Genomic DNA, 23,112 nt, shown 5'->3' on the forward strand with positions numbered 1-23,112 from the left:
TCTTTTTCATGACACACCTAAAGATTATTATATCAGAAAACAAGGTGACTAAAACAAACCTAATTTCAGCCACACTCTTGGAAACTATTCAGAAGATCAACTGCACTCTTACTGTATAAATAGGAACCATCTTACTATTAAAATAGGAACCATCCCCTGGTGAAAGGCAAGAGCATGATCTGTCCTGGAAGCACTGACCCCTTAACCCCCCCCCCCCCCCACTCCCATCCATCTAGCCTCTAGGGTGAGCACAAACAGTTATGTCTGCTGGAATTTTGTAACTTCTTTGACATTGTTTTCCTTTGCTTCATCCTTTAGATCCTTTGCTATATGCCCCTAAGTTTTACCTTTGATTTATCCACAGGCCATATTAAAATCCATAAATCTGGCCGCAAAACTTGCCCTCAACTTATATATGAGGTTGACTTACAGTTGAGCATATACAATATTTTTGGTCAGTCTTGTAAATCTATCTTTGCAGAAGTAATTATTTAGCTTTTGAGCAAAAACATTTTAAAGGACTATGATTTAACAACATGGGTTTTGCAGCTATTGATGATTCATTTATAAATTCATAAATTTTTAAGTTTGCCTGTGTGAAGAGGAATGCTCAGGCATAAGTCGTACTCAGCAAATATATTGTATATTTTACAGGGTATAGAAGCAGAACATGGACAATTTTTGTAAGACAAAATCACTAAATGTTTTAGAATTTAGGGTTTGAATAAAAAAAACCAATATCTTGGTAGAAGACAAGACTTAAAGTGAAATGTGTGGCACTGGCATAGCTCAATAGGTTGGGTTTCATGTGGGTGTATATGGAGGCAGGAAGGATATAGGAGTTTAAACTAAGGGTACCAGGTGAGGTAGTAAAAGTGAGAAGAACTGTAGGGAACTAGGGCAGTACATCTGGGGATGAACCTTTGCATTTGGGGGTGATTTGGAAATAAAGAGCTCTATGGTGCTTTCTGCACCGCCATTTGGGACGTCCTCCGGACGTCCCATTTTAAAAAAGGGGCGTCTCTTATAGACGCCCCTGGGCCTAGTACGGACTCCGTCCGTACAAGATGGCGCCGGCCCTTCTACATGGCCGGTGCCATCTTTGCGTATCGGACGCTGAGCGTCCGTACGCGTCGCGCCGCTTGTGACGTAGCGAGCGCACCCCTGGCACCTCGCTACATCGCAAACGCGACGGAAAAAGAAGCTCCATTTTGGAGCTTCTTTTTCGGTCCGTGCGGGAGTCGGGCCGTGTGAAGGCTCCGGCTCCCCCGCGGACCTACTGGCGGCGGCGGTCTGTACCCCACCTTTGTTAATCTTTTGGTCTTTGGAAGTAGCTGATATTGGTAGATAATGGGCATGTTTTCTACTAGAAAGGATAGTCATATAAGAGGTCAGTGGAAAAAGGTGCTTGGATATTTTTAAGGATAAATGGTGAAAAACCAGTATAGGTTAAGTCTTCCTTAGGATCAGTGCTTTGAATTTCAGATTTTTTTCAGATTTCAGAATAACTGTATTTGTATATACAGTACTTTCATAATGAGATACTCTGGAAATAGGACCCAAGTGTAAACACAAACTTTATTTATATTTCATATCTTAAAGGCACCAGATCCACTTTGATCTTGGAAGCCAAGCAGGGTCGTCTCTGGTTAGTACTTGGATGGGAGACCACCAATGAAAACCAGGTGCCATAGGGCTATATTTTGGAGGAAGGAACTGGCGAAAATCACCTCTGTATTCCATGCCTAAGAAAACCTTATAAAATTTATGGGGTCGCCGTATATAGACTGGCAACTTGAAGGGACATGCACACACATACCCTTAAACACATAGCCTGAAGGTAATTTTATACAATTTTTAAAATAGTTTTGTGCATGAAACAAAGTTTATGCACACTGAACCATCAGAAAGCAAAGATGTCACTGTTTCAGCTACTCATGAAAGAAGTTTTGAGTTTTGGAATACTTCAGATTTTGGAGTTCCAGATAAGGCAGTCTCAATCTGTCTACTTTAAAGAAAATGCACTGTTTAGTTTTGAAATCTCACAATAAATGTTACCAGTGAATGTGATACGATTTACGTTTTTGTTAAAAACAAAAGAGTGTCTTTGCTGTCTTTGTCGTGTAGCACAAATATATTGATTAAGTTAATTGTTTGTCAGAATACTTGCTAAATATTGAGAACCAACGTATTTTCTGTTCTGAAATTCAAGGCTGTCTCTTCTGCCCTCAAAGTGATACCTCTTTTACAAATGTTTTCTTATACTTTCTGCATGTAACATCATGGAACATCTGGCATCTGGTTTGAAGTATCCCAGTGAGAACATAAAGACTGCTGTATGTTATCTTTATGGCAAGCTGTATTCTGTTCCCAGTGTTGCAGAGAGGCTGTCTGTACATTTCACAGAGAGGCTGTGTGACCTTTTTCTGACTACTATGAAGAATGCACAGACCAAAGAACTGCAACTTAATTGTATAGGTAAGGCTCACTGAGGGCAACTCCAGATGAGAAAAAGTCTCTAGAAGTACCAGGTTTTGTTCCTGTACGAACCAAATTTACTTTGGAGATCCATATAACATTTTACTCCTTCCAAAGTATTTTGTAGGAGTTCTTGGCATTACCAAAAACTTTACATTCCCACTGCCCAGGTTAGTTTAAATTAGCCCAGTACGGTGAGCCCTTGGTATCCACTGGGGTTTGCTTCCAGGACCCCACATGGATACCAAAATCCCTGGATGTTCAAGACCCATTAAATACAATGATGTAGTAAAATGGCCCCTCTATATAAAATAGCAAAATCAAGGTTTGCTTTTTTTTTTTTTTTTGGAATTTATATATTTTTTGAATGTTTTCAAGTCATGGATGCTTGAATCCATGGATAAAGAATCCGTGGATATGGAGGGCCAACTGTACTTTTTGAAATGAAACATTTCTGTACTTGCTTATGGGTTTCTATTGTCTGGGAAACAGTAAAGATAGCTGTCACCAAGTAAACACATCTATTGTTTTCAGGACACATGGTCAACAGAAATAAAGTGAAGGAAAGAGGAATATTAGTTCTGAAAATGATGCTAATGCTTGAACAGTGTAATATTGCTAAACCGCTTTAGCCCTGTGACTACTGAATAATAATGGAAGAGGCTCATGCTGCATCCACATGCCAGAAATAATCCAGTTTGACACCACTTTAACTGCCATGGCTCAATGGTAGGAAATTCTGGGAATCATAGTTTGTTGTGGCAGAGAATGTATTCAGGACAGGAGGCTACTGTTAGAAAAGAATACTGAAAAACAGATTGGTTCCAAGTTGGGAAGAAAGTTAGACATACACTGCATTCTATCTCCCTGTCTGTTTCAACCTATATGCAGAAAACATACATAGAGCAGGTTTAGATTTGGAAGAAGGAATAATGAAGATTGGAGAAAGGAACATTAACAATCTAAGATAGGCAGGCACTATACTATTAGCAGAAAAAAAAGCAAAGACTTGGAATGATTACTAGAGAAAATCAAAGAAGAAAGTGATAAGGTAGGCCCACCATTGAACATCAAGAAAACAAAAAATAATAAACATGGATTTACATGAATTCAAACTGAACAAGGAAATTAAAATAGTTAAATAGTTCCCATTCCTTTGATCAATCATTGATCAGGATGGAGGCAGCAGTCAAGAAATCTGAAGAAAACCAGGACTGGGACGTGCAGCTAAGAAATAACTAGACAAGAGCCTTAATGCAAAAATATAAAATGAAACACTACAGTTCAGTTTGCCCATGCCATCATATTTCCTATCATCATGTACAGATGTGGGAGCTGGACAGTGAGAAAAGCTGATAGAAAGAAAATAAACTCATTTGAGATGTGATGCTGGAGAACAGTGCTGAGGATACTGTGGATGACCAAAAGGACAATGAATTTGGTCCTAGAACAGATTAAGCCTGAACTTAGCCTGGAAGACAAGATGACTAAATTGCAGCTGTCATACTTTGGCCACATGAGAAGGCATGACTAACTAGAAAAGACAACAATGCTAGGAAAGGTGGAGGGCAGAGGAAGACAGCATACCAGATGGATAGACTGAATCCAAGGCCATGGCCCTGAACCTGCAGGACCTGAGCGGAACAGGTGAAGACGGGGTATTGGAGGTGTCTTATTCATGGGGTTGTCATGATGTGAAGTTGACTGAAGGGCAGTTAACAACAAAATACATTTAATTTACTTTATAGACTTTGAATGCATAGAGATAGCTGAACTACCCTGGAACTGATGCTCTTTGAGTCAGATTGGCACTGGTATTATCCTTCTAGCTCACATTAGATATATGGCTATCTGTTATCTACTACAGAAAATGTAGAAACTAATTTTACATTTCCCTTGTGAATATAGCTTTTATCTGCTTCGTTATCAACTTAATAAATGTGAGATTTGGAGGGAGCAAGTTGTAGACTCTCAGACAAGGAGCTAGTTGGTGAAGAACTAGTATAAGTAATGACTAAAAACATGAACTGCAAGATAAAAGCAACAATGAATTTCCTGGCTTGCCTTAGGCATGCCTGTCTCCTTGTCAACATCACTTCACCATCTAAAACATAATCTATAATATGGAAATAAAAATGACCTATGTTGCAAGCTTTTGGTAAGGAATATTAATAAAAGCACCTGAAGACATTTCAGAACCTAATGATGTATTCCCTTAAATGCTTTATAATCCCTTATTTGTTACAGTTTCTTATCACCTCTCCTCTGCTCTGTTGCAGGTTTGTTACAGCAGCTGCTGAAGTATGGTTACTTTGTTTCTGTTATTATGAGTAATTCAGGGAAAGGAGCAGATTCTGCAAGCCCTGAGTTGTTTGAGGGAGACCGCCCATTACCTTTAATGCTTAAGAAGGTAACTGCTATATAAAATTACCTGTTCTCCTAATATATGCTGAATAAAAGCATATAGTTTAATTTACCATTAAGATGAGCTGAGTATTGTTGTTGTGTGCCTTTATTTCTGACTTATAGTGACCCTATGAAGGGGTTTTCTTGCCAAGATTTGTTCAGAGGGGGTTTGTCTTTACCTTTTCTCTGCGGCTGAGAGAATGTGACTTTCCCAAGATCACCCAGTGGGTTTCTGTGGCTGGGATTCGAACCGTTGTCTTCGGAGTCATAGTCCAGTGCTGAAACTACTACACCATGCTGGCTCTCTAATTCTAAATATACTTATTTATTTATTTTTTTAGCTTTGCTGTATCTCCCTAAAAAGTAATTAGTGAATATGTTCTATAGGACAAAAAATTAAAATTCTGGTCCAAAACACATAGAAATAATCCATTTTGAGACCACTTTAACTGCCCTGGCTCGATGCTAGGGAATTCTGAGAACTGTAGTTTTGTGAGACATTTGGCCTTCTCTATCAGAGAACTCTGGTGCCACAATAAACTACAGTTCCCAGGATTCCCTAGCACTGAGCCAGAGCAGTTAAAGTGGTCTCAAACTGGATTATTTCCACAGTGTGTTTTGGAGCTCTGTATTAGGACTGAATGTGTTATAGAAAGAGTAGGTGGGAAAGCCTCATATTGCATGGAATCACATTCATGATACAGTGAGTAAGGGAGAATATATTTCTTATAATTATTAATCTAACTACAGCACACACAGTTATTTCATTTGTAATATTTATTCATACTCTAGGGGTTATTTTAATGCTATTTCAATCTTGTCCTGAAATTTAAAAAAAACCCCTCCATTTTAATATCTGTGATGTTTATTTTTTAAATTATGATGGTATGAATCTTTTTCCTAATGCACTTGATGGAGTAAATTGCTGTTAGGAATTTTCTTTAATACCAATTCTTATTTTTCTCTATAGCTATTATTGTCAAGAGATGAGATATTACAGGTAGCAAGTGCTCAATGTATATCTGCGGTACTTGTGCATTCTCCAGGAAAATATGCTCCTGCCTTTATTCATGCAGATATTCCAGGTAATAAAAATAACCAGAGTGTACTACTTGTTATATGCCTCTGGATTATCAGTGTAGGTTACCATGAAATTTTATTTCAAAGCCATATTTGGAATGCCTATAGCAGTAATTGTGTCACTTTAGTATAAATCAATAATACATTAGAAGTTAAACTTCAAAGCTTACGTATAAGAGAATTATATTTTAGCAGTCTAAATCTTAGGGCTATATTCAGTCACTGAAGCACAATCTGTGATTCAAAGTTACCACAAGGAATGAGGCACTCATTCCAAAGTAACGAACTCATTCTTTGCAGTTGTTGTCAATGAAGTGTTCAGAATATGTTCTGCACTGCCTAAAAAAATCAAAACCAAATTATCACCCACTTTCAAGGCCTTTGCAGTAGCACAATTAGTTGTGAGATGTGTGCATGAAGGAACAGTTCTGTATTGCTGCGCTAAACACTAAACTGCATGAGCCATCTGACCCATATTCCTGCTGCATGGGCTGAATTAATTGATCTTGACATGTGGCGACTTGTAGTGGAAGGGCTGAGTTGTTCCTTCCAAAATTGATGGCTAATGTTGCACATTTGTAATGTGATGTAAATATATGTCAGTGGAGTTGTGCTAGATCCCACAATTACACAACCATCCCATAGAGCATGGCTCTTAACAACAGAATATGATGGATGAGGTGAAAGACCTCTCTATCATTCTCTTCACATGTTAACCAACTGGATGCTCAAGAAGCCAATAAGCAGGACATCAACTCAATAGCACCTCCCACTTGTTTTTTATAATAGCTGTTATTCAAAGATATGCTGTCTCTAATATTAAAGGTAATATAGGCCTGTCATGAGTAATTGGTGCTGATAGCCTTATCCTTCATTATTATGTTTAATCACCTTTCAAAGCTGTCCAAGTTGGTGGCTGTCATTGTGTCTTGTAGTGGTAAATTCCACAGTTTAACCCAAATTCTAGTATTAATCTAGTCACTTCTCACTAGGTATAATTTTATATACTGTACACACATCCCTCCATATTTGCAGCTTTGATATTTGTGGATTTGATTATTCATGGATTTGATTAATATGTTCTCTCTAGGAATCTCTAGGTCCTTCAGTGCAACTCTGTGGTCAGCTTTAACTAAAAGTTGCACTGAAAGACTTAGAGATTCCTAGAGATAATACTCTACTAGTCATTTGTAGCTCCTCCAGCGCAGTTCTGTGGTCAGTGTCTGTTGGATGTTGATCACAAAGTTGCACTGGAGGACCTAGAGATTCCTAGAGAGGTATTCTTTCAGGTAAAACCACGGTGTTTTTGTTTTTTGCAGTTTTTCCATATTCACGGGGGTCTTGTGTCCCTAACCCTAGCAAATATGGAGGGACAAATATACTCTGTTATGTCTCTCCTTATGCTTTCCACCTCCCAGTAACCTTAGCAGTACTAAACAATTACATATTTCCTTGTGGGGAATTACTCTAGCCTCTTGATCATTTTGGTCCTCTTCTGCGCCTTTTCCCATTCTACTATGTGGTCATTGAGATGAAAGAATGAACCTTATAGTAAGTGATTTAATATTTTATTATCTTCAGCACATTTGAATGATGTGGACCCAACGTGGCTCTGTTCAAGCCTCCTTTGGAACTCCTACCAAAAGTGTCCTTGGAATACTTCTCTCTGTTTCTCAGCTCATTAATTTAGATTTGTTTCTGTCGTGAGTTCTCAGCTCTTATTCTCAAAACATTTGTATTTTACCAGGTGTTATGAGATGAAAACTGTGTTTCTTTTCTAATTTAGTGGAGTTACTATAAGCAAACAACCAGGTTTGATAGGTTACAGGATATGTTGCAGAGTTTTAAAACGACACTTTTGCTGGGCTCAGCTGATGCTAGGATGGATTTATTTTTGTGCTTGCTTGCAGAGTTCCTGTTTGAGTGTCTCTTCTGCATGAGTGAAATTCTCATCTGGTCAATTTATTGCTGCCTACTGCTTCTGACTGAGGAACAGCTTTTCTTTTCCAAGTGCCACACTGTTTATGGTAAATCTCCACTTTCCATAGCCTGACAAAATTACTGTTAGATTATTCAGCACCTGCACATTAGTTGTTTTCTCTGAAATTGCCACTTTCTGTTAATTTGTTTTTTTACAGAAGGTGCTTTCCATAAAGCTTCTATCCTGTAAACATCTGACATGTTTCACATATTTTTGAGGGGGTGGGGAATCAATATTTTATTTTTCACTTCTAATTCTCCTGTGTTTTCCCACTGCTCTGCCTATCTTTTACTTTTCCACAATAAAATACTTTAAGGAGAAAAAGACAGAGTAGCTGTATAATATTCTTTGATTAGTAGTACTAAGAGCTGTCTAAGTGTGGAAGCATCTAGAGAATCCAGATGATGATTTTGTAAATCTGTATATTTTAGGATGTTTTATAGCCTACACTTTGTAAACTGCTTAGGGAGTGCTTAAGTGCACTGATAAATGATATAGAAATGTACTTGCTATTGCTTTCACTGATCTGTGGTGTGAACAGAGAGAGACTTAGTTCCTCCATTGCAGGATGACTGCTAACTGTGATATCTACTGCACCAAACTTAAAACAGTGGTTCCCAGCTTGGGTCCCCAGATTTTAGGTTACATTTCCAAAATCACTGGTCATTGGTCATGCTGAAAGTTGAAGCTCAACAGCATTTAGGTAATCAAGTTTATGAACATGTGATTTAGAAATTATAGTTCCTTTAGTCAAAAGATTTTGCTATGGAGCTAATTAATTGGGTCCTGATCAGAATGGTGAGAGATTGATGATGTTGCTATCTAATTAGTCAGTTTATCTTCCTTGTTTTGTAGGAAGACTTTAATTGCTACTTCCCTTTCACTACTTGGAAAGCTTTTTATTTGAATAGCAAAATAACAGCCTTTCTCTGTTTGAAAAAAATGTAGTAAAAGAATCAACTTTAGTTTAAACTAAAACCTGCCAACAAATGTGAAAAACAAAACAGTGGCTAACAGATTGGAAATGATCAATATACATTCCCCTCCACAAAAAAGAAGACACGGAAGATTGCAGCAACTAAAGGACCTTTACATTAATCTCCCATGTGAGCAAAGTCATGCTCAAAATTCTGCAGCAAAGACACCTACCATACATAGAGAAATTCCAGACGTGAAAGCTGGGTTCAGGAAAGGAAGAGGCACTAGGGATCACATTACAAACATACAATTGATAATGGAGTGCACCAGGGAATTCCAAAAGAAAATCAGCATGTTTATAAATTACAGCAAAGACTTTGATTGCATAGATCATGAAAAACTATGGATTGCTCTTAAAGTAAAGGGAGTGCCACTACACTTAATTTTTCTGATGCATAACCTATACTCAGGACAGGAGGCAACTGTAAAAGAAAATGCAAAGAAACAGAATGGTTTCCAATTTGCAAGGGGGTCAGGCAAAGGTGCTTCTTATCACTCTACTTGTTCAACTTGTATCCAGAAAATTTCATGCATAGCAGATTTAGACTCGGATGAAGAAGACTGGAGGAAGGAAAATCAACAATCTTAAATATGCAGATGACACCATACTACTAACAGAAAACTACAGACTTGGAACAGTTACTAAAAAAGAAAGTGCAAAGGCAGGCTTAATGCTGAACATTAAGAAAACAAAAATAATACCCATGGTAGACTTATATAAATTCAACCTAGATCACAAGGAAATTGAAATAGTTAAAGATTTCCTCTACTTAGGATCAACAATTGATCAGAACTGAGATTGCAGCCAGAAAATCAGAAAAAAATTAGGACTGGACAGGGCAGCTGTGAAAGAACTAGACAAGATCCTGAAATGCAAAGACATAAAGCTGAACACTCAGGTTAGCATCGTCCAAGGCATTGTATTCCCCACCACCATGTATGGATGTAAGAGCTGGATAATGAAGAAAGCTGAAAATCAACTCGTTTGAGATGTGGTGCTGGAGAAAAGTGCTGGGGATACTTTGGACAGACCAAAACAACAACAACAAAAACTCAACACACTCACACACAAATGGGTCCTTCAACAGAACTCTCCCTGTAGACCAAGATGACTAAATTGAGCAGTCGTACTTCGGCCACATCATAAGAAGGAATGACTCATTAGAAAAAACAATAATACTAGGAAAGGTGAAGGGCAGTAAAAAGAGGTAGACCACATGCTAGTTGGACAGACTGAGTCAAGGAGTGAGTCTACAACCCTGAGCCTGCAGGACTTGAGTAGAGTAGTTGAGGACAAAGGGACTTGGGAGATGTCTCATACACAGGCTCATCATGAGTTGAAGTCAACTTGAGGGGAGCAAACCAACCACAAAACTGTTAATTAAAGTCCTGTTCCAATCAATCCCATAATAGGGAACAAGATCTGACTAATTAAAGTCAATTCACCCTAGATCTCTCAGTTCTTTTAAGTAGAAACAATAATTTATATTGGGTTCCATTGACAAGGCGCAAATATTAAATTAACATGGTCAGTACCCTAAAGGCACCAGACGGCATCTGATCTTGGAAGCTGAAGTGGGTTCAGCTCTGGTTAGTACCTGGATGGGAGACTGCTGATGAATACCAGGTGCTGCAGGCTATATTTCAGGGGAAGGAACTGGCAAAACCCGTGAATATTTCTTACTAAGAAAACCCTATGAAATTCATGGGATTGCCATAAGTCAACAGGTGACTTGAAGGCACACACAAACACACACACACACAGGAACTTTGCTACTGAAGACTTTGCAAATAAACTAGGAGTGTTTTGATCATGAGAATTTTTTTATAGATAAAAAATTGTTGTTGTTGCTCTCACATAGCACTAAATGTAACCAGCATTTAAATTTTTGTTTCTAGCTGATTTTGAAAAGTTTACGTCAGCAAAATGTATGGGTTGTAATTTGGAAGTACGTAACCATAATTTTATTTCTTTCCTTTCATATACTGACATATCGGAGCTCTCTGAACAGAATTGTTTTTCTTAGATACTCTTTTACAGTGCAGTTCTGTATGTAACTTGCAAGGAAGCCCCATTCAGGTCTTCTTTCAATCAAAACTCTATAGTTTCTATGATGTGGAGCAGATGGCCAGGAAGGAAAAGCCTCTGGCTGTGATTGGGTTAGGACCATGGCAACTGCACAGCCCACTCCCAAAGCGGGCCATTGCCTGCAGTCCCAAGCAGCACTGCCAGGAGTTGATTTAAACCAACTCCCTTTTGATCTGGTCCTTTAGATCAGAGTGCAGCCTCCAGCTGTTTTGGGAGTGTGCTTCATTAAACACCACCCCCCAAAGCAGCTGGAAGCCACTTTTTTTGCCCATATATTCCATGCCTAAATTGCCCCATTTGTGAGTATTCACTATCATGGATTTTCACATGTTGATTACAGAATTTAATTTCAGTTGGCTTCTTGTTCTAGGGATTGAACCAATTTTGAGGAGTCTGAAAGAAATCTTGCTTCTTAATAATACAGAATTACAAAAGCAGGGACTTCTGCTTTTCACTGAAATATTGAAAAGGTGAGTGACTTTAATTTTTAATTTGAAGATAATATATTATTTAAAGAAATTTGTGGTAAAATGTTCATGGGAGCAGAAGTTTTAGAAGAAAATAATATATATGTTCAGGAGAGAATGTACATAGTTCACTATGAACTTTCATAGACTTGAGCCTGCTTCCTCAGAGACTCAAGTCTATGAAAGCTCATGCTACCAACTTATCTCTTTCAATTAGTCTCAGAGGTGTTACAAGATCCCTTTGCATACGGATTTTCAAGAGTAACATGTTATATCTCGGAATAATTTACTATGCTGCATTTCTCACCAATGTTTAGTCTTAACAATAAATTTGCAGTTTAGTTAACTACTGTATTGTTTGCCTTTTCTTTCCATGTCATCAAAGTGGATTTGTGGATTTATTTCATACAAGCACTGAAATGAAACCTTGGCAGTTTCTGCAAGGAGTGTTTCTTACCTCTTTTTAACTCATAAAGCAGTTAGTGCAGCAGTAGAAATAATGTGGCCTTCCCAGGCTTAGTTAAACTGTACTTTCCATCATCCCTAACCAGCATATCCAGTATTGAGTTTGGGAGATGCAGTCCAATAACATCTTGGGGGGGGGGATGCATGATTCTTATCACTTAGCAAGATCTTGAACAATTACACAGATCCTAATTGGAGCTGTTACCATTTAATCATATTCTCAAAGTGAAATTACAGCATATATGACTATATTGCTGTTAAGTGCAAAAAACTGTATCCTTCACTCACAGCCGTATGCCCAGTTATGTACAGATAGCACCGACTTATGTGTTTTTTTAAAACACTACTTCTTTCTTATTAAAAATATGTAGATTCTGACAGAGTCCTTGATACCAGAGTGCTGTACATGATGAGCAGTGCCACAAAACCCTTGTTAGGAAATCTGTGGACCTTTCACATATGCAGTGACTTTTTGTCATTATGCACATAAATGTTAGCAAACCATATTAGATATATGATGGATCTGGTTCAAAACACATACATATATATCTGTTTTATATGTAACACGTTTTGTTTATAAGACATGCTGTAGGTAACTATGAACAGGGATTGTAGGTTAGAAATCCATCTGTTTGGTTTCTAATGCATACCGAAGTAGTACTTAATGGATTTAGCAGGCACAGTGTGAGCCTGACGATTAGTAATGAAAGTCTTTATGATGTCCATGTATGGTATGTTTTACTTACTTGGTTCTTAATCTTGTTACTTGAAGCTGAAAACAATGGCAGGGTGCAGTTAGGATTTTTTTTCTGATGCTGGTGAGCTGATATTGAGAGTGATTTAAAAGACTGTATAATGTAAATCAGGATTTTTTTTCCTATAGGTGGCTATTCTTTAAATATTTTTAATATTTCTTCTCTTTAGGCAGCCAGTAGAAATAAAACTGTTTACAAATAATGCTCTCTTTAGAGATGCCATTAATATTCTTCTGGCAGCTGTAAATTCTCCTGTTCTTGAAGTAGCAGGTGAAGCAATGAAAGCTGCTACTGCAATTCTGAGGTAAGCGAGGAAGATTTGGGTCCAAAACAAACTGCAGAAATAATCCAGTTTGAGACCACTTTAACTGCTCTGGCTCAATGCTAGGGAATTCTGAGAACTGTAGTTTTGTGAGACATTTAGCCTTATCTGTCAGAGAACTCTGGTGCCACAATAAATTACAATTCCCTGGATTCCGTAGCATTGAGCCAGGGCAGTTAAAATGATCTCAGACTGCATTATTTCTGCAGTCTGTTTTGGACCTTGGTCAGTTTTGGAGTGAGTTATAGGCACACAGTTATCATTCTGTTCATTGTTCTACTTTTCTATAATTCAGCTTGTCCTATAGAGAGGTATACTCAGGATAAAGTCATTGGTAGTATCTTTATACAAGTGTAATGTCTCATGCCTTATCCATGCCCTGCTCATCACAAGTATTTATTTATCTGAGGTCTAATTCAGGCATTTCTCACTTCACTTTCTTCAACATGTGTGAAAGGGAAACACTAATCTTTGTGTCATTATGCTTCTCATAGGGAAAACAGCATGCCTGAAGATGAGAGCTTTCTATTCATGTGGAAGTTTCCCATGCAAGCAACATCCATGATTTTTCAGGGGTCTTGTTCACATGGAGAGCTTCTCTTCTTCAGACACATTGCTTTCAAAGTAAATAAAGACATAGGTGTAAGAACTAGTTACTAGGGTCTCCCCTCAGTGGTGTCACTAGGGTTGGTGTCACCCCTCCATTTACCTCCTCCCATACTATACAGAAACCTTAGTAATGTTTTTTGTACTAATGTTACTCAGAAATTGTTTTTCCTGTATATCACTGAATGTAATAGCAATAGTTGTGACGTAAACAACTAGCAAAATTAAAATTATACATTTAAATTACAATATCACACACACAGCCTGAATGTATTTATGTGTACATAGTTACATGTAGTTAAAGTGAAAATTTGGTAAGATATGATGTGTTTAATTTTTTTAAAAAAAGAATAAAAAATATTTTTAAAAATTAAAAATTTAATTTTAAAAAACCCTCTGAGGCCTCTTTTCTTCTCCATCTGAGCCTTGCTCCACTCGGATCGTCTCTTCCGCTGAACTGCAGCATTTAAATGGAAACAGGCAAACATCACAGCCTGTTTCTGCCCAAAGGCAGATGTTTGGGGGGCAGTGGTATCACCTGGTTGGGCCTACACCTCCTAGTGTAAACCCTGGCTCCCCTGCTCATGTAGGTGGGTAACAATGACAGTGGAACACACTCCCTCGGAGAGTGGTGGAGTCTCCTTCCTTGGAGGTCTTTAAACAGAGGCTGGATGGCCATCTGTCACAGGGGATGCCTTGATTGAGAGTTCCTTCATGGCAGGGGGTTGGACTGGATAGCCCTTGTGGTCTCTTCCAACTCTGATTCTTAATCTCCAAACATTTTTGGCAAGAATTAAACAGGTGAGTGCTTGGATGCAAAACAGATAAATTTCCTTCTGTCACCTATTAACCTTCAGAATTCCACTCTTTCTTTTCCCTTTCTTCCCCATGTCATTTAAATTTTTTTAAAGCTTTAAAATTTACTCCAGACTCCAGAGCTTTAGCATGAAAACATTAGGCTCTTGTGTTTGGAAAGATCAGTTTCCTCTTCCACTAGTCAATTTGATGAACTCAGGGACTTTCCAAATTATTTAAAACAGTTGTGATATCTCAGTACAAAAAGCTTCATTTCTCACTCATTGGGACTTCCCTAAAAAGCATTTTCAATGAACACAAACCTCTTCAGTTGGGGTGAGGAAGAAGGATGAAGGAAGCTGGGTAGGCAGTTTAGTCAATTCATGTTCAGATTTCATAATGCTATAGACAATTGGCCAGTGAAAGACCTCTTCAGTGTCTTCACTCATTATTTGCTTTGGAGACCTAGATTATTATTATTTTTCAAAGGCAGTGTTTCAAAAAAATTACTATGCTATTCTGCCCCTTTCATCCAAAATTCAAGTAAAGTTTGAAACTAGTTATCTGGACCTTTTGAAAAATGGAGCTTTTTGCTGCAATCTACAGGCATTCCCTCTCTTTGACTGCTTTCAGAATGGCCAGTGCCCAGATTAGTTTCAGTCTCTCCACCACTTTTTTTTTTTGACTTAATATATTCTTACTAACAGATTATGTATTGCACTTTTCACCACAGAAAGGATCATGTAAACTTTCCACCAATAGAATACGGAGAACTACAGAAGCTGGTTGAAGGTGTACTGAAACGCTGTAATGATCTGTCACTGGCACCTTTTAATAGGAGGCTCATGGTTAGTGATTCACTGTTCTTTTTCATTCTGGTGGGGTTGAGTGGTGGGCTGTCTCATACATCAAATTGCTTTCATTTTTCATGAGTGATGAAAAGTCTTCACACTAGCAAACTCTTGTTGCTCTACCTGGCAGAGGTGAGTATTGGGGCCCCACCCCTTCTCATTAAAGGTAACCCTCTCCACCTTCTTCAATTAAGGTGTTGCAGTACTGCTGGGGAAAAACAGTCACTTAATAGTTAAGAATACAGTTGATCTTATGTATCCATGGATTCTGCAACCACGGATTCAACCACCCAGGGCTTGAAAATATTTTTTAAAAATTAGAAAAAGATTTTGCCATTTTATATGAGGAACACCATTTTACTGTGCCATTGTATATAATGGGACTTGAGCATTCACGGGTTTTGGTATCCATGGGCGGTGCTGGAACTAAACCCCAGTGAACAACAAGCGCCCACTGTATGGTTCAGGACAAAGAAGATAGCTATATTTCCTTTAAAATCTTCTTAGTGAGGCAAATGGTAGCATTGAAATGTATTTTGGCCCCCAACAGACATCAGTTTCAGTTTCTTTCTCAGATATTTGTTAAATCCCTCAGGAGTTGCTGATGATATTAAAATACTCTGAAGATGCCAGCCACAGATGCTAGCAAAACGTCAGGAATAAGCTCTTCCAGAACATGGCCACATACCCCCAAAACCCCACAAAAAACTATGACGGACTCTATTCTCAGACAGGGTAGTAGGGGTGCCTTACCTTGTCACTCCCCTTCTTGACCTCAATAAAATATGCTTGATGCTTTAGCATAAGAAGATGTTGCTTATTTTAATTCCTTATGCCATCATACTTGTTCCAAGACTGATTACCTGTTAACTTCTGTGTCTAACACACAAGCTTCCAGAGACTGAAAAAGAGCCCATAGTAAATTTTGTCCACGCACCAGTATAAATGCTTCTCTCAACCAAGCAAAACACTTTTAAATCCTATAATTTGAGACCTAACTCCATTTTTCTGAGTAGTAACAGAATTATAGACAAAAAGAAATGTTTGCATTTTGTCAGCCTATCTGTTTAACTTGTTAACTGAATATATCATACATAAAGCAGGATTACACTTGGAGGCATGGAAATTGGAGGAAGGAACATCAACAATTAACATATGTAGATAACATAATGAAACGATTACTGAAGAAAGTAATGGAAGAAAGCGCAAAATTAGGTTTATAGTGGAACATTAAGAAAACAAAAATAATGACCACATATTTACATAACTTTAAAATAGGAGAAGACATTGAAATAGTTCAAGAATTTCTATACTCTTTCACTACTTGGAATAGAAACTGCAATCAAGAAATTGGAAGAAGACTGGGGCTTGGTAGGGTAGCTATGAAGGAATTAAATTAGATCGCGTGAAGTGTAAACATATATCACTGGATACTAAAGTTATGATTGTTCATGCTGTTGTATTTTCCTTTTCTATGTATCATTGTTAAATCTGGACAGTGAAGAAAGTTGATAGGAAGAAAATCAACTCATTTGAAATATGGTGCTGGAGAAGATTTCTGTGTACTACTAAAAAAAACCTAATAAATGAGTCCTAGAGCAAATCAAGCCTGAACTCTCTAGAAGCCAGAATGACTGGACTGAAATTGTCATACTTTGGCATATCATGAGAAGACATGACTTACTAGAACAGACAATAATGCTGGCAAGGTAGAAGGAATTAGGAAGAGAGGAAGACCACATTCCAGATGGATAGACTTCAACCAAGGAATCCACAGCCCTGAATCTGCAGGACCTGAACAGGGCTGTGGGTGATAAGTGACTTGGAAATCTCTCATTTATAGGATCTGCATAAGTCGACTTGAGGGCAGTTAACAACAAACTGGAAAACAGAACTTTCTTAACATTTCTTTTCTGCAGTGGGTAAAGGATTTTCTTTTGCTGCGAGGTGACAGTTTTTTATCTGTTAGGTTTAGTTTAGAATTTTTGATTTGAGTATGGAGCATGCTACACTGGGAATTTAACACGGGACATTATGAACTTATCTTTTTCCAGGATTTTTATTGATTTGATTTTTATAGATTAAATAGAAGAAAGTTGATTTTGATTCTTCCAAACTGGAATTACAGTGGTGCCTCGGGTTACGAAAGTAATTCGTTCCGCGGCCGCTTTCGTAACCCGAAAAGCCTTCGTAAGCCGAATTGCCATAGGCGCTAATGGGGAAAAGCCGCGATTCCGTGCGAAAAAGCCGAAAAAAGCACCAAAAGTTTTTTCGTAACCCGAAAAAACATTCGTAACCCGAAACAATAATTCCCTATGGGATTTTTTCGTATCCCGAAAATTTCGTAACCTGGGTATTTCGTATCCCGAGGTACCACTGTATAATAATTCCTAATCATATTAAAAAAGAAACAGGTGGGAAAGATAAGTTCATTATGATGGATGATCAAAATGATTTCAAAACTAATATTTTTTGAAGAGAATTGTTACTCTAAACATGAGATTTACATGGCATAAAACATAGTTATTCTTTCATCTCAACATAGAGTCACCTAGGAGGCAGACATCAGAACAAAGCAATTTCACAGCAAGGGCAGTTCCTACAGAGTGCCTTGGAAAGCTTCAGAAATGCTTGTAGGTGAGTAATATTTTTGTTCAGCTTTATTGATCTTTTGGAGCACTTAGAAGGCTTCCTGCAGAGTTTATTCACATTTGTATAAAGGGGCTTGTACTGCAGATGTACCAACTGCCCATCTACACCTGAGTATCTAGATAAAGAGGCATGAAGTAGGGTTCCCTGGTTTGCACCTCTATGTTCATTAGGCACAACAGTGTTCACTTGAAGTTTGTTTTGATTTTTTGTCCTAACTGGCAGAAGCAGAGTTTGCTCCATCCCAGGCAGTAATAGCAGATCAGGAGGAGGCAGAGACATTTCACTCTGTCTAATATTGTAAATTAAGTGCTCAGAGAAAAGAGCCAGGCAGTGCTGTGCTCCACTTCAAATACAAGACACTAAGCTAAGAAGGCCAGATGGGCTGATTAATTGCTGACTATAAATTAGCTTAGCCCAAGTCATTTCATTGCTTCAGAAAAAAACTTTAAAACGACTGTGCACTGCTAATAGAGAAGCTGGGTTGAATCCCAGTTCACCACTCCAACCATAAAACAATAGAACAAACTCAATAATACACACACACACACAACCCAATTTTGCAAAAATTCAAAAGAGACTTAACAGCATTTGAACAACAATTAGCAATTGTCATGCTTCTCAAAAAAAGGAGCAGAAAAACTCTGAAAATGTGAATGATAGATGGTAGGATAATGTAGAGCAAACAAATAAAAAACAATAACCCAGGTGTCAAACAGCTAGTGGGTAGCAAAGGAGAACAAAGATCGAGGATGGAGGTCATCAAGCATCCAGTACTCAGGAGGTTCAGGGGCAGCCAGAAAACACAGCAGCACATTATAAATTTAATCTTGTTCCTTTTTCATTGCTGTTCATCATGCTTTATGCTGCTTGGCGTTTCACTGAATACCTGCCATGAAGTTAAAAAAAAAAAACTGGTATGGATGGCAGAGCGGAGGACTAAGGGAAACTACAGAGCCTTATTGCATTACAAAACCAAGCTGGGAGGGAATAGCAAAGCATGTTGGTAACATTTCCATGGGGAGCCAGACGTAAAAGTGTCCTTTTTCTTTCCCCAATGGATTTTTCCAGTGTGCTAAATTGGATGCTCCCTCTTGGCTTATTTTTGTAATGCAATAATGCATTACAAACTGTCTCCCAGTTTGTTTCCAGGAACATGCAAGAAAATTCCAGAAAATGACATTGAAAAAACAACAACTTTATGTTTAGACTTCTAAAAAACCTGATTAAATCAATGTAATTAAATCAGTGAATTGGTTTTGATCTGCACCTATGTATAAATAGCTGTATATATTTAGAGTTCTGACACCTTTAGCTTAATGTGCAAAGTTTGGGATAGGGTAAGTACAGTTCTGGTCTCCTTGTTGCCCTCTGCCACTTACATAGTAACTACATGTTGAAAATGGGGAGCAAGAAGCTATTTAAGAAGGCTTTGAGCTTTATGATTGAAATGGAATTAAACCTGTTTATTCCACATTGCAGTGCAACAATTCAGGTGCATCAGAAGCCCTTCAAGTTAATGGATAATGTTGAATGATTATATACTACAGTTTCTTATCTAAGCCTTGTGTATATTTTTTCTAGGTTAGCTGTGGAATGCCAGAATGATCCTCTGGCTCAGGAGAATGCTTTCACTGCTCCCAACTCTGAGAAAAAAGATACACTGAAAAGCTTCTCTGAGTTTCTACTGAGGATGTCTGATTCTCTTTGCATTCCCATAGTCATGGTAGGATTGTTTTTCACTATACCCTTAATCAAGCAGGTCACATATGCTTATAGGAAAGCTAGGACTTTTAAGCGGCTCACAGTCTGTGGCACAGACACAAGGAATTTCACCAGTAGAAATGAAACAGTTCACCATGTCCTCATGTTCTGCTCCCTGCCCTAATTATTGGTATATATTAAATAATGAGAATTGTTTGAAGATCCTTTAAGGTTGTTGTTGGAAGAATTTATTGTACATTTGAGTTCTTTTTAATGAACTTGTCAGAGACAAGAACTTTCAATTAGACTTTAGCATTTGACTTGGAGTCATAGGCTTGTCAGGTCCATTTAAAAGATTCTTCATTCCTTTTCTTAATTGCATATTTCTTTCTGTAACAAGGACAGTATGCTTGTTTCTTTGTTCCGCAGAAATATTCTGAAAGGGCTGTCCGTCCATATCTCATGGAAGTCTTCATCTCAACTCTCAACATCTTATTCATTATTATGCCACATATTTGTAAGATATTCTCCATTAAGTTAGGTAAGATAGAATATTATGTATCCCTCTTTATTATGTATATGATTAAGCTGTAGAATTTGTTTCTGCCTAATACTAATGAGGCCAGAAGTTTGGTAATCCAAATAAACACTGGGTCTCTTTTAGAGTAGATGTTCTTTCATATATTGAACATCCTAATTCAAACATTTTGGATGAACAAAGTTTCTTTTTCTCCAGCAACATCTTCTTTCATCAGACTAAACCTGGAACTAAAGGCCAAATTCTGCACTGGGCAAAGGTATTAAAGAGCTACTAAAACTAAATATCATACTCTGGTCTCTTGAAATACTTCTTTTCATATTTCATGGGTTAATTGCTAGAAATTGCATTTTGTTACTTTCTTCTTTTTCTCAGGTGTTATGAGTTGCTTATACACTGGTACCCCGGGATACGAACGCGCCGCGATACGAAATTCCCGGGATACGAAAAAAAATAAATTAATTAATTATTTCCGGGTTACGAACGTTTCCCCGGCTTGCGAAAAAAAGCCGGCGCTGTTTTGAATGGAGCCGCGGCGCAGCCGCGGCTTTTCCCCATTAGCGCCTATGGGGATTCGGCTAACGAAAGTCCCCCGGGTTACGAAAATGGCGCCGGAACGAATTAATTTCGTAACCCGGGGGACGAGTGTAATTTCCATAGAGCAGAAAGTTAGTTTTGAATGCTCTGGAGATGCCAGATAAAATGTCTGAGGTTATAACATTATTATTATTGCTTTGAGGGTTGACATCTTATAGAATAATAAAATATGAAACCAAAGAAAATCCTTTGATTATGATTATATTGTCAAATTTTCTTTTGCATATTTTTTCCTCCAAGTAACCCTGCTCTGAATCAAGCGTGTTCAAGCTTTCTACATAGCATGTGCCTTAGTCTCCATTCCTCCTCTGAGAAGATGGTGGATTCTTCACAAAAGGGCAAGTTTTATAAAGTAACGTGTTGCTGTGTGCATTTGTAGTACACAGGTATGAACTTGGGAAGAAAAGATGTGGCATGGAAGTCTAGGGGAAAATAAGGTCTGTGCATGGACGTCTTATGCTGTTGTCAGTTTGTTGCCTCTATAAAAGGACTCTTCCAATGTTTTTAAAATGAGAGTTCTTGTACCTCCTCCATGAGCCATTTTTTCAGCTTCTGAGGTTGCATGAATTACAAGTGTTCACTATACAAATAAACTTCAATTAACAAAGTAGATGTGTTCTTGGGCTCAAGAAAATTTGGTACCATAGGTAAAATAATGTAGAAAGAATAGGGGTGAATTTTTTACCACAAAAAAGAACAGCACTTCAACATGTTTTCAAGAATATATAATATCAAAACTAACAATAGTTTTGAAATGAAACAGCCAGCTCAGGTAAATTCTGCACAAATACACAAAAACATTTCAAACCTTCTAGAGACCACTTAAAGGTATCTTCCAAATGCTTCTGTCTTTTTTGTTTCACCAGCCTTTCCTTCTATCATTTCTACTTCTGTGGCCAAATGTAAAGATCTGTATAAAATTTACATGTCTTTAACATGCTGGGGAGGGGTAACCAGTGAGAGGCATATCTCTGCTCTCTTTTTCTCTCAGATTTGCAGGTGGTCACACATCTTCAGTGAGAGTTCCTGGGGGAAACAGCTGGTTCCCTTGCCTGTTGTGTGCAGATACGTATGTCTAGGATGACATACAGTAAAATCTTGTTCTTCTTCAGCTTTGTTTGCAGTAGCATTATTTATTGTGAATATGCGGCTGCAAGTCTGTTTCTCCAACAGACTTCATCCTTCTCCCAGTAGCAGTGCTGCCAAAAGATTTGCAGCTAGACAGCGGATGACAGGTAAAGGGGGCTGAGCAGGCATAAAAAGACTGTTATACTTTGCTAACTGAGGTATGTCTGTATTGGCTAATGATCACCTATGATCATTTGAGTGAAGGGAAAAAATTATATTCCCCTCACATTTGAGCAGTAAAGTAGAATAATGAAATAATAGGACTATTGCTGACCCAGCAATTTAGATAGGGGAACTAACATGCACATGTACCATTGTGTTGGAATGAAAAGCCAGAACTTTATTACTTACAGCTATAAAGAGCCATGCATGGGCCCAAATCCAGACAAATGACCCATTTGTTGACTGATGATCTTATTTTCCTAGCCCATGTGGTGGAAGCTACTTTGTATGGCATAAGTGGGATTCTGTGTGGCCAAAAGCCTCTGTATAGATACCACCTGGGGATGAGACAGAATGCCCCCAACTCCAAGATAGGTATGACCAGGGTGACCAGATGTCCTAACTGCAGAGGAGGACAAAGCACCACAAAATGTAGGACATTCAAGAAAAATTGAGGACAATACAAGCTAAAGTCTGAAAACACTCATATAAATATAAATTCATGCTTCTTAGTCATGCTTAAAATGGATGACATTTTGAAATTCCTTCTGGACAGAAAGTTGAAATGTAGAACATGTCCTGGAAAAGGAGGACATCTAGTTACCCTGGTATGATTTATGGGATCCAGCCTCAGGCAAAACTGCCCCAAAGTTCTTACAAAAACATTTGCCAGGCAATAGTCCCATTATATGATCTTGTGGTCATAGGCAACAGAAATCATACTCATACCTATCTTAGAGTTGGGAGCATTCTGTCTCCTCTTGACAATCCCTAGTCATAAGACATAACTTGAAGGAAGTGGGTTGGATGAAAACAAACCCAAATGCAGACTGAGGTTCAGGAAGATTTTTTTTCCATTGGAAAGGTTTTATGCTTCTCCACAGATCTATTAAAATGGTTCTAATTTGTTGGAAGCCCCATGAATATGGCATAGCAAGCCCATGAATATGTCATGGGCTTCTGGGATGTGGTTGCAGGTGGCATAGAAGATAGAGCCTTTTTTCCACTTGCCCTGATGTGGACTGCAACATGGGCTCCTCAGGTAATTTTGGGGCCATACA

At 38.1% G+C, this 23,112-nt stretch overlaps 1 protein-coding gene across 8 annotated transcripts in view; it reads left to right on the top strand.

Annotated features, from left to right (window-relative positions):
- Positions 1-23,112, top strand: part of MEI1 (meiotic double-stranded break formation protein 1) — a 60,945-nt gene that overhangs the window by 11,576 nt on the left and 26,257 nt on the right. For 6 of the 8 annotated variants that reach the window (XR_006104027.1, XM_042467744.1, XM_042467747.1 and 3 more), the window contains exons 6-17: positions 2,275-2,478; positions 4,758-4,888; positions 5,855-5,969; positions 7,875-7,991; positions 11,383-11,482; positions 12,869-13,003; positions 15,156-15,270; positions 17,819-17,910; positions 19,507-19,648; positions 20,056-20,167; positions 20,363-20,423; positions 21,002-21,099. Coding sequence is in view for 7 of the 8 variants with exons in the window: in XM_042467744.1 (XP_042323678.1) it covers positions 2,275-2,478; positions 4,758-4,888; positions 5,855-5,969; positions 7,875-7,991; positions 11,383-11,482; positions 12,869-13,003; positions 15,156-15,270; positions 17,819-17,910; positions 19,507-19,648; positions 20,056-20,167; positions 20,363-20,423; positions 21,002-21,099 (1,422 nt within the window). In the remaining variant the exon portion in view is untranslated. Of the gene's footprint in view, positions 1-2,274; positions 2,479-4,067; positions 4,126-4,757; positions 4,889-5,854; positions 5,970-7,874; positions 7,992-11,382; positions 11,483-12,868; positions 13,004-15,155; positions 15,271-17,818; positions 17,911-19,506; positions 19,649-20,055; positions 20,168-20,362; positions 20,424-21,001; positions 21,100-23,112 lie in introns of those variants that run through there. The other 2 variants (XM_042467745.1, XM_042467742.1) reach the window with 2 other exon arrangements.

The sequence above is a fragment of the Sceloporus undulatus genome, chromosome 5, assembly GCF_019175285.1.
Source record: "Sceloporus undulatus isolate JIND9_A2432 ecotype Alabama chromosome 5, SceUnd_v1.1, whole genome shotgun sequence".
NCBI lineage: Eukaryota > Metazoa > Chordata > Lepidosauria > Squamata > Phrynosomatidae > Sceloporus > Sceloporus undulatus.